Genomic DNA, 17,508 nt, shown 5'->3' with positions numbered 1-17,508 from the left:
GGAGCGAGTTTTTAGGATGGCTCGGTCCGATAAGAAAAATTGTTAGAAAAAATTTAGAGGAAACTATCTAATATTTAACTTATTAATTTACTTAGGTCCGTCTTAGGTTCGTCTTGTATAATTAGTAGTTTACATAGACTAAGTATGTGATGTATCGATTCGCATAATTCGTATATCTTAATATTTTGGTTAATATTTTTTACATTTCCATAACTTCTTCGTATACTCTTATACTCTAAAAAAATTATAAAATTATTCATTTCAAATTTTATAATCCATAATACAAAATTTATAAAATTATTCTAGATTGAACAAATATGAAACACACATTTTAACTTCCAAAATCTATAATATGAAAAGTCTCCCAATTCTACATTATGAAAAGAAGAAAAAACGTTAAATGAAAAATGTCTAGGGGTAATTTGAGTATTTTCTTTTTAAGTATGGGGTGCAAGAAGAAAGGTTGAAAGAAATTCCCTTTAATCTCTAATCCATAAGACCCTCACGAAATTCATTAAGGCTTGATAGTTTTTAATATTTTGTAGTGTTTGTTGTCTTTCTGAAATGCAAAAATTGTTTAGGTTTCAATACTTATGCAATCTAATAGTCAGACCTTAGTCACTTTTATAATAAAATTTAAATATAGTATTATATATATATATATATATATTGTTCTTGCCGGTTGACTCGAACGACAGTCTCTAGTCTGACTGTCTCCACCTGAGAATTGAACATCCTGGGATCGAAGAACTTCTCACTGTTGAAGATGGGAAGCTTTGATGTATCAAATCCTCTTTGAAGCCTGAAGTTGTGATGTGTTTTAGGTTTAGGTTTTGGTTTGGAGTTTAGAATCTTTGTAAGATCAGTCTTGATTCTCAAACAAAGCTTATTCCAATATGTTTTAAAGATTTAAGTGTTTTTCCATGCAAAGGGAAAAACAACCGATTAAAGTTTTGAGATAATCGGTTGTTTGTCACTTAGCTGGCAAAGGTGTTTTGAAACTGTTTTTTGAATCGATTATATAACTGTCAAAACCATTCAACCGGTTAAATCGCAGTTTTAACCGATTAAATGTGTGTTTTCATAACAGCTTTTTGAAAACCTGTTTTAACTGATTTGGTTGTTCAAATCTACCTTCAACGGTAGCTTCTCAAGTAATATAAAACTAGTCTTCTTTCAAACGTTAAAAGATTGATAGAGAAGTGATAAAAATAGAAAAGTTTGATACTCTGATTTGAGAGATTACCAACTGTTTGTGAAAAGGTGTTTTTACCAAGTATTAGCAAGATTGTTTTTGAGCTTTGCTGTGATTCAAGAACTTATCAATAGGGTTTCTGGTGTACTGTGATTTCAGGTGTTTTATATCCCTATTTAGGTTCTTGTAATTTTTCATATTACTCTTTGAAAAATTGTTGTAAAATCTTGTAAAGTCAGTGTGATTCTGGCTTGAGGTGTTGGCTGTGTGTAAAAAGGGTGAGTAGGCTTTGTGGGATTCAAAGTCACCTCTTTGTGTGGTGTGTGTGTAATCTGTGATTGGTTACATAGTGGAATACTCAGTGGTTTGACTGAGGAATGGATGTAGCTCTTGGATAGAGTGAACCAGTATAAACCTTGTGTTTAACTCTCTCTATCTCTTCTCTCCATATTTGTTTGATATTTTCCGCTGTCATAAACAACTAGTTGAATCCTAATTTTAACCGATTATAATTTTGTTATCTGTTTCCGTTTGGTAATTTGATTGACTTTCTGAATTGCTTTTCTGAGTTGATTGTTGAAGTTTCATTCTAAGCAAAGTATTTGAGAAAAGTTTTTGTAAACAATTCACCCCCCCCCCCCCCCTCTTGTTATAGCCATCAATCCTAACACTCACCTACAAAGACAAAGGGGTGCCTTGGCGGCCGTTTTAGTACCGGGGCAAAGAAACAGTAAGTGAATAAAGTAGTTTCAGTCCTAGAAACAATGTACCTTGCTAGGGTTCTTAGCACCCTTTATATAGGTTGTAACTAGGGTTTACTTTTGTTTTGTTACCCATGTCTAGGGTTCCTTGCGCTGCTATTACACAATCTTAGCATAATCTAGCACATAGAACTTTCCTTTACTGGAGTGCAACGACTAACAGAATGGTCCCCAAGGTACCAACTCATGCACCAATGTTGCGGGGCCATCTGTTCTATGGGTGCCCTCAGTATTCACGTGTCATGCATGCAATCTTCCCTTGGAAACCCTAACCCTAACGGGCCTTGGCGCCTCCAAGGGTTGTTTACTTGTGTCGCACCCGAATGCGTTATACACCCCGCGTGCATGGATCCCTCGTGACATAGGCTTTTTCTTAGTATGTGGGGTTAACTTCACGTTAACTCATATTGCTTGTGGGACCCACCTTACGTGGCCCATCTTTACTATCTGGCACTGATGTCCGATGTCTGAGGTCTTCCCTAGAGTCGATGACCAAGGATTGGTCGGTATATATATATATATATATATATGTGTGTGTGTGTGTGTGTGCGCGCGCGCGTGCGTGTGTGTGTATGTGTGTGTGCGTGTGCGTCTGTGTGTATGTGTGTGTATTATAGATATTATTTTATACTATTTTTCAATTAGAATAGTAATCATGTGTCTACATGTATTACCTTAAAAATGTGTATATATTTAATGAAATATTTCATTAGTCAATTTATTAGTACGATAAAATCCAAATTTCATTGAAAATCATAACACCATAATAATTTCTTTTTACTCATGTCTTGTTACGCATGTGTTGTGATAATAATATTGTGAGATCATTTACCCAATTCATCTAAACAAGAAAAATAATTAATTTAATAAACAAAAAATAAATTTATTCAAAATGTATATTTGAAATTTTATTTTTCATTAATTTAAAAAAGTATTTTTTATGCGGGTTTGCCCGAAGGCCTGCAGGCCAACTCTTATGTAGGGCGAGCCAGTGAAATCAATCCGCATTTCCTATATGAGTGAGTCAATATGGCCTACATTTTGCGGGTCACATCCCTAGTCCCACCTTGCATTTGGTCCTCAAAAGGCAAGTTGAGATAAAACGACATGCATAAAAATTGCGGGTTAGTTTTGTTGACCCATCTCGCATAATGATTGGCCCATGGGTTGTAGTACAGCTCGCATAAGCATAATCTTAAAAAAAAATATGTACATGCAAAATGATGAATCTTGACCAATAATTATGGAGGCCAAAATAATATAGATGTCGGGGCCTCTTCCATTACTTTCCAATACTGACAATTGATGAACTTTTAGATGAATTGGCCAATGCCTCTTGGTTTTCTAAACTTGATTTGAGGCAAGGTTTTCACCAGATCCTTATGGATGAACACGACATCCCTGAGACAGCTTTCTGCACCCACCAAGGCCACTACGAATATAGGTTCATGCCATTTGGGCTTTGTAACGCCCCTTCCACTTTTCAGGCAACCATGGACGAGTTTCTCAAACCATTCCTTCGCAAGTTTGCAGCTGTATTCTTCGATGACATTCTTGTATATAGCAGCTCATTCGAAGCACACCTTTCCCACTTTGAGTGTTTTTATCAGGCACTGCGAGATGGGCAATTCTTTCTCAAAGATTCCAAGTGCCTATTTGGTAAACGTCAATTGGAGTATCTCGGCCACATAGTATCCCAAAAGGGTGTGGAACCTGAGCCAAAAAAATACATACCATGTTGGATTGGCCCATTCCCACCACCATTAAGTCCTTTCGAGGATTTCTTGAACTCACAAGTTTTTACCGCAAATTTATTAAGGGATATGCAGCTATTGCTTCACCTCTTACTGCTTTGCTACACAAGGATTGTTTTCAGTGGAATTTGAATGCACAATTAGCATTTGAACGCCTCGAGAAAGCTATGACAGAGGCCCCGGTTCTTGCTCTTCCTGACTTCACTGTTCCCTTTGTTTTGGAAACCGATGCGTCAGGACTGGCCATGGGGGCTGTTCTCATGCAACATTCACATCACATTGCTTTCTTTAGCAAACCTTTTTGTCCTAGATTACAACGAGCTTCTACATATGTTAGGGAGCTGCATGTGATCACCACGGTTGTGCGCAAGTGGCGCCAATATTTTTTGCGTCACCCATTTGTCATTCTAACAGATCATAAAAGCTTGAAGGAATTGATGTCTCAAGTAATCCAAACACTTGAGCAACAAGTGTATCTCTCCAAACTACTGGGCTACGATTATTCCATCCAATATAAAGTGGGGAAAAGAAATATTGTTGTAGATGTTTTATCTCGCATCTCTAAGCACAATGAGGGTCAATTTTTCGTGTTTTCCATGTGCAATTTCACCTTCTTGGAGGACCTGCGCAAATCCTTAATTGATAGCCCCGATTTCCAGAAATTAGTCACACAAATACAACACAACCCCACCTCTTTTACAAATTATAAAATTCATAATGGCCTCATTTTCTTCAAAGGAAAGATCTGGCTCGACCCTACTAATCACTTTAAACAATTACTGATGGAGGAATACCACAAGACTACTTTGTGAGGCCATATGGGGGTAGCAAAGTCCTTACATAGGTTGTAAGAAAGTTTTTACTGGGCTGACATGCGCAAGGATGTTCAACACTTCATTTCTCAATGTAACACTTGCCAACAAGTCAAGTATGAGACCAAGAAATCGGCAGACTTACTTCAGCCACTGCCAATCCCAACAGCTATTTGGGAAGACCTTTTTCCTTGGATTTTATCACTGGCCTACCACCATCCCAGGGTCATACTGCTATTATTGTTGTGGTGGATCGTTTTTCAAAGGGTGCTCACTTTGGCGCACTTCCTCCAAAATATGGAGCTTTTAAGGTGGCTTCTATTTTTATGGAATTGGTTTGCAAACACCATGGCTTCCCTCGTAGCCTAGTCTCAGACCGTGACCCCATTTTCATCCGTCAATTCTGGCGCGAGTTGTTTAAAATATGTGGCACAAAACTGAACATGAGCACTTCATACCATCTTGAAACTGATGGTCAAACGGAGGTCCTTAATTGAGTACTTGAGCAGTATTTGTCTTCCTTTGTTTATGCTAAACCTTCCAACCAGTACAAATTTCTTTCTCTAGCAGAATGTGTTGAACCAAGTGGTGTTCAAGCTTTGAAGAATCCAAACCCTTTAAAGGATGATGAAGCCTTGACTGTGCTTGTTGTTGTTGTGCTGTTATAGTCTAGTTTTGGGGTAGTTTGAGTGTTGTAATCCACCCCTTGATCGAATCTAAAGCATAGGCATTATCAATCTTTGTGAAAGTAAAATGTTTTCAAACTAAGTTAAAACAACCGATTATTTTGTCGAAACAACCGATTGTTTACACTTAGATGTTTTGAGAAAAGATTTGAAAACTGTTTTTCAAATGGTTAAGCTGTTAAAACCAAAACAACTGATTGATTCGAGGAAACAACCGATTGTTTGTTTTGGGACCATAATAGAAAAACTGTTTTATCTTTGACTGAGCTTTAAATGATTTAACTGATTACGCTCCAGTCATTAAATGCTTTGACCAATCTTTTAATGCAATTTAAGAGTTTGTTAAGATTTGATAACAAACTACATCTTTGAATAAATTCAGAAAAACAGATTTGAAGATTAATCTTTGACAAGTTTTTGCTAAGAGTTTTTGAGTTTTTCAAAGAGCTGAGATTGCTGAAAGTTTGTGATTAATCAAAGTTGTGGAATAGGATTCTGCTTGTATTGATTTCAGATTATCTTCTGTAACAAGTGTAATCCTTGTACTCTGTGAAACAAGTTTCGTTTCTGTGTTTGCTGAGATTGACTGTGTGTTCTTGAGGGGATCAAAATCAGCAATCTTAGTGTTGGTGTGTTGGTCAAGAAGAGTGTGTGTCTTGAGGTGTTCAAGGCCACTTTCTTGGTTGTTGTGTAAGTGATCAAAGTTGTGATTGCTTAGTGGATTTTCTCAGGGTTTCAGAGAAGACTGGATGTAGCTCTGGGTTTAGAGCGAACCAGTATAAACATCTGTGTGCAATCTCTCTATCCTTAACTCTTTAAATTCAGTTTTGTTTGTTGTTTACTGGTATAAACAACCGATTATTTTTGTGAAACAACTGATTGTTTTTCTGGTACTGTTGTTTTTAATTGCTGTTTTGGCAAACTGAATTTCTTATCAATTGTTACTTGTAATAATTTCATTCTTGTTTTAAAAGTTTGTGAAAATCCTCTTTAAACAATTCACCCCCCCCCCTCTAGTTTAAAGCCATCTATTCTAACAATTGGCATCAAGAGCTTGGTTCTTGAAAGTTATTCAAGTTGATCCTAAAACTGTTTTTAAAATGGCTGATAGACTACCTTTTGGGGAAGGTGCTTCAATTAACAAACCACCTCTGTTTTGTGGTTTGAACTACCAATTTTGGAAAGTGAAAATGAAAATATTTATGGAATCACTTGATAAAGGAATTTGGGATGCAATTGAAAATGGTCCTTTTGTCCCAAAGTTTGAAAAAGATGGATCTGTCATTGAGAAGCCATGGTCTCAATGGACTGATGCAGAAAGCAAAAATGCCAAATTCGATTGCATTGCCAAAAATATTATAACCTCTGCTTTAAATTCAGATGAGTTTTTCAGGGTCTCTCAATGCAAATCATCAAAAGAAATGTGGGACACCTTGGAAGTCACTCATGAAGGAACAAATGAGGTGAAGAGAGCTAAGAAGCATGCTTTAATCCAAGAGTATGAGATGTTCAGAATGCTTAAAGGAGAAACAATTGCTGAGGTGCAGAAAAGATTCACGCACATCATCAATCATCTTATGAGTCTTGACAAGACCTTTGATAAAGAAGAGCTGAACATCAAGATCTTGAAATGTCTTGATAGAGCATTGCATTCCAAGGGAACTGCTATTTCCGAATCTAAAGATCTAACATCATTAAGTGTTGCTTCTTTGTTTGGAAAGCTTAGGGAACATGAGTTAGAGATGAATAGACTCAATGTTCAAGAGAGTGAAGACAAGCACACAAGGAGCATAGCCTTAAAAGCTTCCAAGCACAAAGGAAAACAAGAATCCAGTGATGAAAGTGATGAGGAAAACCTTAGCTTGTTGTCAAGAAAGTTCAGCAAATTCCTAAAGAGAAACCGCAACAAAGACAACAACAAAGAAAGGTATGGAAACAAGAAATCCAATGATTTTAATTCCAATAACTATACTTGTTTTGGTTGTGGTGAGCAAGGTCATATAAAGGCAGACTGTCCAAACAAAAGCAAGGAGAAAAAGTCTAGCTACAAGGAAAAGAAAGGCAAGACAAAAAGAGCCTACATAGCTTGGGATGAAAATGAGGTGTCATCATCAAGTTCTTCATCAAGTGAAGATGAGAAAGCAAACATCTGCTTGGTTGCTAAAGATGATGATGAATCTTGCAGCTCAAGTGAGGTAAGTTCATGTGCTTCCTTGAATGAACAAAATTACAGTGAATTACTTGAAGCTTTTCAAGAAACTCATGATGAAGCTAATCGATTGGTTCTTTCAAACAACCGATTGAAAGATTTTAACAGTTGGCTAGAAAAGAGAGTGAAATCACTTGAAGATGAGATTGAAAAATCTAAAAATGATTTCAAAAATCTGGAAAACCATTTCAAAAATGTTTCTTGCAAGTGTGACACTCTCATTTGCGAAAATTGTGAAAATCTTGAGAAAAAGGTTCGCTACCTTGTTGAAACTGTGAACAAGCTTTCAAAGGAAAAATCTAACTTTGAGAATGTCTTGGCATCTCAAAGCTGTGCTTTTGGAAAGGCTGGTTTGGGTTTCAATCCACAGAACCAACAAGATAAGTTTTCAAATTTTTTTTTAAGAAAGCCAGTGAAACAACCGATTGTTAAATCGAAACAACCGGTTGTTAAATGCTTTTATTGCATGAAAAAGGGTCATTCAGTTAGATTCTGCAATATAAGAAAATTCTCTATTCCTAGAGGCTACATGAAATGGATTCCGAAAGGATGTGAGGTTCCAAGTGAGAAAAAGAAATCTATTGGACCCACATTTGTGAAGGGACCTAATCTTGTTGCTTGAATTCATGTTTTTGCAGGAATTCTAAAGAAGTGTGAAGGACTAAGTCATGTGATCAAGTTCTTGGAAGAAAAAGACAATCATTGAAGCTGGATCAATGCTATGCATCTGTCCAAAGGACATCAACAGTGAAAAGAGGCTTCTTGATCATAAAGCACATGGCTCATTGAAGAATTAACATAAGGATAAGACTTTCCTTTACTTGTTCTTAATTTGTGTTTTATAAGTCTTTCTCATGGAATAAAAATCTTTTATATGCTTAGTGTCATCTGCTTTGAACTCTTTCTGCTCATAGTTAAAATTCAAAATCAGTTTTAATTCCTGCAGAAAAACAACTGATTGTTTCTTCGAAACAACTGATTGTTTTGGGTCTGACAGCACTGTGAAGAAATCTTTTTAATTGATATTTTGAATTTCTATTCGTTGCAGATCAATTCAAAGAGAGAATCTTGGTCAAAGACTGTGTTGAAAGCTGATCACGTTCAGAGAGAAGTTACAACAGTCATAAAGGAAAATATTCCAAAATCTTGGAAATTCAATAGCCTTAATGACTAGTCAAAGATCACATGTGAAGACCATGTGATTCTCAGCTTTTTCTGACGTTTTCTGTGCACAGCAGAGTCAAGTCCTCTCTCTCTGAAAATCAGGTACCCACTAAATAAAATTGAATGCTAATTGATTTTTTTTTCCTATAAAATCTGGTGCAGCTGATCTCTTTCACAAGAACAACCAATTGCAACATCTCTTGCAAAAATCTGTGAAGTGAGCTCTTCTCTGTTTTCTTCTCTGCCATCATGGAATCAACTCCTCCCACCTCAAAGAGAGTCAAAACCAGGGCTGTAAGGTCTGGAGGAAGGCTAGAAGGCTGGTTTTCTGGAGACAATGATCTTATTGAGAGGTATAGGTATGAAACAAGTATCAAAAAGATAAACAACCCCAAGGTTGTATGTTTTGATTGGCTGAAAAGTCAAAAGCTTGACAATGTAAGAAGGCTGCTCAAGGATCAATCTCTCAGAAAGTTCCTGGAGATGAAGGGAAACATTTATCCAGATTTGGTAAGGGTGTTCTACACAAATTTAAAGTTTGAGGGAAACAATCTAGTTTCTCATGTGAAAGGTGTAGAAATGGAGATAACTCATGAAGTATGGACTGCTGTTGCTGGTCTCAAGTTCTTTGGCCTTAGAATCAACAAAGGAAATCTTGGAGTAGTGGAGGATTTTAACAAAATCCAATACTACAAAAGTTGCTTGAAGAATCAACATGCTCAAGTGAGAACATGCTCGGTTGGAGGTCTAAAGCTTGATGAAAGATTGCTTGCTCTCATTGTGACTTGGATTCTTACTCCAAGGGGGAGTAATCATTCTGTTCTTACTGAGGAAGATCTGGTATACATTTTCTGCATCATGAAGAAGATCAAAATCAATTGGATCCACATCATCAAAGAGAACATGCAAAAGGCTATGAGATTAAGTGACTATCACTATCCATATGCTGTTTTAGTATCTAAATTTCTACTCTATTTTAAAGTGAACCTTGAAGATGAAACTTCTGAGTTGGTCAAGTCAACTCAAGAGTTGAACAATGGATCACTCAGCAAGATGGGTTTTACCAAAGTAGGTGGAAAATGGATTAGTAAGGATGGTGACCTTGGTGCCTCATCTAGTGGTGCTGCTGATCTTGAACAAGATGAACCTGTTGATATGGATGTTCAACATGAAGATCCACCTGAAGATTATCAAGATGTTGGACCAAGTGCTGGTGCTGGAAATCAAGAAGAAAGGATGCAAACCGTGTCTCCTTTTGAAAGACTAATGATGAATAGGCTTGATAGCTTTGCTGAAAATCAAAGAAACCTCCATGATCTCTGTGTTAGTAATTTCCAGAGGATTGACAACAAGTTTGACAACATGGATGCACACTTCATGACTCTAGATGAACAGATTGAAGCTGTCCAGAACCAAATCTTTGATCTTTAGTTTGTTGATGATGATGAATGAAGAAAAACAACCGGTTGAATTATCGGAACAACCGATTGTTTTTGGTGGTTATATCTGATGTTTTAAATTTTCTTTCCTTCTATTGTTACTGCTTTAATTCTGATGTAATCAAAACAATATCTTGTTTTATCTCTTCTCTTTGTCTATTTGTGAAGACAAATAGGGGGAGATATATATGCTGTGTTTAAATTTCTTTTTTTTAGTTGTTAAAACAGTTTGGATGAGTAATTTTTGTTTCTGATATTTAGCTCTGATCTTTAAATCTTATATATGTGCTAACCAAATATTAGAAGTTCTAAGCTTTGTTCAAAACTATATCTTGCAGGAACTGCTTCAGATTCAATCAGGTACAACACAAGCATCAGGGATTTGTCTTCATCAAATAGGGGGAGATTGTTGAACCAAGTGGTGTTTAAGCTTTGAAGAATCCAAACCCTTTGAAGGATGATGAAGCCTTGGCTGTGCTTGCTGTTGCTGTGCTATTATAGTCTAGTTCTGGGGTAGTTTGAGTGTTGTAATCCACCCCTTGATCGAATCTAAAGCATAGGCATTCTCAATCTTTGTGAAAGTAAAATGTTTTTAAACTAAGTTAAAACAACCGATTGTTTTGTCGAAACAACCGATTGTTTACACTTAGATGTTTTGAGAAAAGATTTGAAAACTGTTTTTCAAATGGTTAAGTTGTTAAAACCAAAACAACCGATTGATTCGAGGAAACAACCGATTGATTCGAGGAAACAACCGATTTATTCGAGGAAACAACCGATTGTTTGTTTTGGGACCATAACAGAAAAAATGTTTTATCTTTGACTGAGCTTTAAATGATTTAACTGATTACGCTCCAGTCATTAAATGCTTTGACCAATCTTTTAATGCAATTTAAGAGTTTGTTAAGATTTGATAACAAAATACATCTTTGAATAAATTCAGAAAAACAAATTTGAAGATTAATCTTTGACAAGTTTTTGCTAAGAGTTTTTCAAAGAGCAGAGATTGCTGAAAGTTTGTGATTAATCAAAGTTGTGGAATAGGATTCTGCTTGTATTGATTTCAGATTATCTTCCGTAACAAGTGTAATCCTTGTACTCTGTGAAACAAGTTTCGTTTCTGTGTTTGCTGAGATTGGCTGTGTGTTCTTGAGGGGATCAAAATCAGCAATCTTAGTGTTGGTGTGTTGGCCAAGAAGAGTGTGTGTCTTGAGGTGTTCAAGGTCACTTTCTTGGTTGTGGTGTAAATGATCAAAGTTGTGATTGCTTAGTGGATTTCCTCAGGGTTTCAGAGAAGACTGGATGTAGCTCTGGGTTTGGAGTGAACCAGTATAAACATCTGTGTGCAATCTCTCTATCCTTAACTCTTTAAATTCAGTTTTGTTTGTTGTTTACTGGTATAAACAACCGATTGTTTCTGTGAAACAACCGATTGTTTTTCTGGTACTGCTGTTTTTAATTGCTGTTTTGACAAACTGAATTTCTTATCAATTGTTTCTTGTAATAATTTCATTCTTGTTTAAAAGTTTGCGAAAATCCTCTTTAAACAATTCACCCCCCTCTAGTTTAAAGCCATCCATTCTAACAGAATGGTCTTATAATACTGTTGTCCATTCCTCTACTAGAGTTACACCTTTCGAGCTTATGTATGGCAAAAGTCCTCCATCCATACCTAACTATTTGCTTGGTTCATCTTCCATTGAAGTTGTTGACAATTTGTTGGCTTCTAGACAAGAAATGTTGCTCAAATTAAGGAACCGTTTGCTCAAGGTTCAAGCTGCCACGAAACTACAAGCTGATAGCAAAAGGAGAGATATATCCTATAATATAGGAGACTGAGTTTATGTCAAATTGCAGCCTTACCGCTAGAGTTCTATTTCTAATTTGACATACCATAAATTATCTAAAAGGTTTTATGGTCCTTTTCAAATCACAAAATAGATTGGGGCAGTTGCTTATCGTTTGAATTCATCCTCTGGTTCAAAGATATACCCCTTGTTCAATTACTCTTTGATGAAACTTCACAAAGGTCTACTCATTCACAATACTGATCCATTACCACCGGATACCCACGATAACCATCCCTTGGTTCAACCTTTGGCTATTTTGGACCGCAAATGGGATACTTCTACTTCGCCACCTTCTCTCTTGGTATTGGTGTAGTGGCTTGGTTTGGCTCCGGAAGACACAAGCTGGGAAAAATGGGATGATCTTCAACACAAGTTTCACCTTGAGAGGACAAGGTGGCCTTCCCAGAGGAGGGTGATGATAGGAATGCAGAGGCCTAATCGTCCAAACCCATTAGGATGACCCGGAAACCCACTTACCTAAGTGACTATGTGTGAAGGGAGAATTATGTTGAGTCATATGCAATTCTGTTTTTCTGCTGAGTCATAGGTGTAGATACACAATCCAATTCTGTTTTGTTGTTTCCTAGTATTGTGGGTTGCCAATGATTGGCGTTAGATCATTTGTTTAAATACTACCATGATGAAAGAAATGAAAAGAAAGAAAATAATTATTTCCTATCTTCTCTCTTGTATGTTTTCTGAAGGTTTCTTCCCTTGACCTCGAACCCAAGGGAGTGACCCTAGCTCTATCACTTTGTGAAAAGCACAAGAAATCTATTCAACATTTATTTTTTAAATGTTATAATGTTTTGCATATTTGGAGTTGGGTATGACAAATTTTTCTTACTTCTTATTTCTCTAATAAGGATGATCTTCTTTCTTTTATTAAGAGTGATGACAGTCCTTTGGTTAAATTAATTAAGCTTGTCGTGATAACTTTTTCTATTTGGATGATATGGTGTATGAGGAATTATGCTAGATTTCAGGATAAGATTGATGTTTTTAGGGCTATTTCGGTAATTAAAGATTTAATTTGTCTAGTGGGAAATTTGTCTAAAGCTTCAATGAAGAATGATATGTTGGATTTCAATGTGATTAAGTTTTTTGGTATTAATACTCGTACTGATAAAGTTTTTCATCCTCTTCTTGTTAGATGAGAGTTTCCTTCACCAAGTTGGGTTAAAACTATCCGGATCTTGCTACTTGTGGAGGTATTTTCCGTGGAAGTATGAAAGTTTATTGATGCTTTCTTTGCGTTTCTTGAAGTTCAGACTGATATGGTTGCTGACTTTTATGGAGTTATACATGCTATGGAGGAAGCTCAAAAGATGAGACTTACTAATGTATGACTTGAATGTGATTCTGTCTTGGTTTGTGTTGCGTTTACTTCTATAACTATTTTTTCGTGGATGCTTCGTAATCGATGAAATACTTGTCTTAATTACTGTGAAAAAACCAGGTTTAGGGTTACTCATATTTTTCATGAAAGGAATGCGTGTGATGATAATTTGGTTAATTTAGGATTTATTCCTAGATAATCATTTCATTGGTATAATAGGCTTTCATATAGTTTGTTATTAGAACTATTTATGAATTTGTATAGTCTACCTATGTATCTTTTTGTTAAAATAGAGATTTTGGTCTAGTCTTTATAATTTTTTTTTTGTATTTTTTTTTTTAATAATATTTTTTTATGTAATAACAAATGATTATTGTTATTTTAAATATGATGAGATATTAAGTTAGAGAGTAATACTTAATATGAAAACTTTTAAAAAGAAGAAGTCAATAATAAACTATCACATGTGACTATTAAGTTATCACACAATTAAGTTTTGGGGTTTATTTTTAATATACTGCACTGTAAAAAATGTTAATAGATAAAAAAAATGTTGTTCAAATAATTCTTAATATAGTTTATTACTCTCATCATAAGATTCTCTATAAACTGTTTAATATTAAAATATTAGGACAAGGACAAACGAAAGATCCTAAGCAGAAATTAAATTCAGGTAGTGGATGAAATTGACATCTGATAATGCCGCTTAATGACCATTTTTTTAAGCAAGACACAACCGTTTTTTATTTTTGCAAAAGAGATTGTTGAATTCAAGAAAAATGTATAATTTTCGTTTTTTAGTAAAATTATTATTTTTTGTTATTTGAATTTTTATGTTATTACTTTGCTTTAGAGTTTAGAAAACAACCAGTAATAAAAATTGTTTGTCCAAAAGTTCAATTTAAACATCAATTTTTATATAATACAGTAGAAGGTTATGGAATTGTAAAATATTAGTATTAATTATAATAAATATAGTGTAATTGTGAAAAATAATGACATTCAAATCATATAATTTGTGTCTTAAAAAGAAATAAAAAGTTATTGAATTAATTATTTGAAACCGTCTTTTAAATAAGAAAAACTTACCTAATAAAAATGAGGGAAGAATCTCATCTACTTTTGGCCTAACATTCAAAAATTGGAATGGGTTAAAGAAAGGATAGACTGAAGAGGGTAGGAAAGTAAGTTGGAAGGAGAGTTGAGTGTGAGAGTGGAAAAGGGAAAGGAATATGAAAGGGCGAGAAGAGGGGTTGAATAAAGTGAATTGAGGAGTAGTAGTTTGGTTTTTACAAAAAGACGTGCCTGTTGCATTGGGACCATAATACCCCTTCATTCTCAGATAATCCATGCTACCATCATAACCGCAACATAAACCTCCTAAGCCTTCATTCATCCTTCTAACATGGCAAAGTCCAACACTCCTCCCAGCATAAAACCCCAAAATTACGCCCACAGTCCAGTCCACCACGCCGTCGTTTTGGCAGATCACACCACTCTCTCCAGAATCATCTCCTCACTCCCGCGTCTCCCCGATCCTTCCCTAATCCAAACCGAATCTGATTCCCTCTCGCAGGAAAAGATCGCTGATCAGATCTCGGCCTTCCTTGACCGTCGCGACGTTCCTTACCGAGAAACGCCTCTCCACCTCGCCGTCCGCCTCAACGACCTCTTCGCCGCCCGCGCCCTCGCCACTGCCGGCGCCGATGTCTCACTCCAGAACTCCGCTGGCTGGAACGCTCTGCAGGAGGCTCTCTGTCGTCGCGCCTCCGACATTGCGCTTGTCCTCCTTCGCCTCCACCACCGCAATGCCTGGTCCAAGTGGCGCCGCCGCCTCCCGCGCGTCATATCCGTGCTCCGCGGAATGCGCGACTTCTACATGGAGATCTCCTTCCACTTTGAGAGCTCCGTCATTCCCTTCGTCGGCAAGATCGCCCCCTCCGACACCTACAAAATCTGGAAGCGCGACGGCAATCTCCGCGCTGACACCTCCCTCGCCGGCTTCGACGGTCTCAAAATCCAGCGCGCTGACCAGAGCTTCCTCTTCCTCGGCGACGGAGATCACGCGCACGATGTCCCGCCAGGTTCGCTTCTCGTTCTTAACCGCGACGACAGCAAAATCTTCGATGCCTTTGAGAACGCCGGCGGACCGATGAACGAGTCCGACGTAGCCGGATTCTGCTCGCAGACTAGCGTCTACCGTCCTGGCATGGACGTGACGAAGGCAGAGCTTGTAGGCAGAATGAATTGGCGAAGGCAAGAGAAAACAGAGAGCGTAGGAGAATGGAAGGCGAAGGTGTACGAAATGCATAACGTTGTTTTCAGTTTCCGGTCAAGGAAAGTTGCTGGCGGTGAGTCTGACGTGGCAGGAAGTGAGCAGGTGCTGCCGTTGGAACTTGACGAAGACGACGACGGTTTTCTCGTTGCAGAGAATCCCAATTTCGGGTGCCCAATGCCAGACAAGAGAAGACACAGTAGCTTTGTTCGAGAAGAGAGAGAGTGGGTCCCAATGGGAAGGAAAAGCGTCGACCTAACGTCCGTAACGGTCCCACCTCCGCGAAGGCCTTCGGCAAGCGTGACTATGCCACAGACCAAGGAAAAAGAGTACGTTAGAAGCCTACGGCCATCAGTGTGGCTAACGGAGCAGTTTCCGTTGAAGACGGAGGAGCTTCTGCCGTTACTCGACATACTCGCCAATAAGGTGAAAGCAGTGAGGAGGCTGAGAGAGATACTCACGACGACGTTCCCGCCGGGAACATTTCCCGTTAAGGTAAGGGCATGTCATGACGCGAATATCATATTTTTTAGTCTTTTTATAATTAAATTATTTTAAAACCCTGTTTCTATTTCGGCTAGACCGTTGTTAAGCCTATTAGTAGTAATTTTTTGTGGGCCTGACTTGAAGAATCCCTCCCTGAGAATTAGAATTTGGGTGGGGCCAGTGTAGTGGGTTATGAGTAATAATTTCAATGAACAGTGATGTGAGGACAACAGCATGGTCCCACACGATGATGACGTGGTCTTGGATGACCCTACCTTTATTGCCAAAGTCCATAGGGAAGTCAATGTCGGGGGTTGACCGTGATTTGTCCACCACTAACAGAACACTCACCTAAGATTGTGAGGATTAATACTTTCACATGCAAATGTAGGAGACATGTGAAATAATGGTGAGGATTAATACTTTGGCGTTGTAAATAATAATTGTGGTTTTGGTGTGGGTCAGGTGGCTATACCGGTGGTCCCTACAGTGAGGGTGGTGATTACTTTCACAAAGTTCGTGGAGCTGCAACCTCTGGAGCAGTTCTACACTCCATTCTCCAGTCCCAGACATTTGCTCAGTGGCGCAGCCGCAATCAGAGGAGAGGAGCAACACAACAAAGCGGAAAACAGAACCTCCTCGTCCGTACAATCCTCGTGGCTGAGACGAAGTAACAGCGTGAAGCAACAGCAACAGCAGCGATGTTCCTCCTCCGTGGCATTGGATTCGGACCCTTTTGCGATTCCTGCGGGGTATAGATGGACGAGTGTGGATGATAAATCGGGGAAAATGAAGAAATCCAAGTCCGTGAGAAAGTCTAAGTAAAGGAATGATTGTTAGTTAGGTGGTTTTTAGCATCCAATTTGTAGATAGATATGATATCCTTCTAATTTTTTTCTCAGCTGGGGCGTGGGGGGAAATGGTGTTCAAAGCCTTCATTTCTCTGCTTACGGTTTTGTTTTAGCTGTCTTCGTTGAATCATTACATGCATTGATTCTTTTCTTTCACCTTTTTAGTTGTGCATATACTGCTTGGGTTGGTAGGGAAGGGCCCATAGCAGCTCTTTATATGGTTTTTTCTTCTCCACTGTTCTGCTTTCCAATCCTCTCTCAGCGTGAACGACCAGAAATCACAGATTGTCTTGGCGACGGATAAATAAACTGGTATTGCCAAAAATCCAAATATTAAAACTAACATAACATTCTTGCCTTCCCACTTTTGACTGGTATCCAAAAAAATATCACCCTCAACTACAGCTGTACAATCATTCCAAAACTTTCATATTTTATATCTAAAGAGCATGCTTAACAGAAACCATGCTACAAAACAAGGATATAAATCTATTTATTTTTATATAAATAACTATATTTTTTTTTATCATGTTATATTTTTTTTATATAAATAACTATATTAATTATTAATAATATTATAAATATAAATATTTGATACAAATAAGATTAAAGTAGTTATTATTAATAATATTATTATTTAATAATTTTTTAATTTTTTTAATATCATTATTTTAAAAATTAATTTTA

At 37.3% G+C, this 17,508-nt stretch overlaps 1 protein-coding gene across 1 annotated transcript; it reads left to right on the top strand.

The window, feature by feature from the left end:
* Positions 1–14,336: 14,336 nt before the first annotated feature.
* LOC137806706 (uncharacterized) lies at positions 14,337–16,977 on the top strand. The gene is made up of 2 exons (XM_068606948.2): positions 14,337–15,979; positions 16,436–16,977. The coding sequence occupies exons 1-2, from the start codon at positions 14,615–14,617 to the stop codon at positions 16,793–16,795; spliced, it is 1,725 nt and encodes a 574-aa protein (XP_068463049.1). The 5' UTR covers positions 14,337–14,614; the 3' UTR covers positions 16,796–16,977.
* The last annotated feature ends 531 nt before the right edge of the window (positions 16,978–17,508 follow it).

This window comes from Phaseolus vulgaris, chromosome 3, assembly GCF_051622355.1.
Source record: "Phaseolus vulgaris cultivar YP4 chromosome 3, ASM5162235v1, whole genome shotgun sequence".
NCBI classification, from domain to species: domain Eukaryota; kingdom Viridiplantae; phylum Streptophyta; class Magnoliopsida; order Fabales; family Fabaceae; genus Phaseolus; species Phaseolus vulgaris.
The sequence above is the reverse complement of the archived record's forward strand: the minus strand, read 5'-3'. Positions and strand labels throughout refer to the sequence as shown.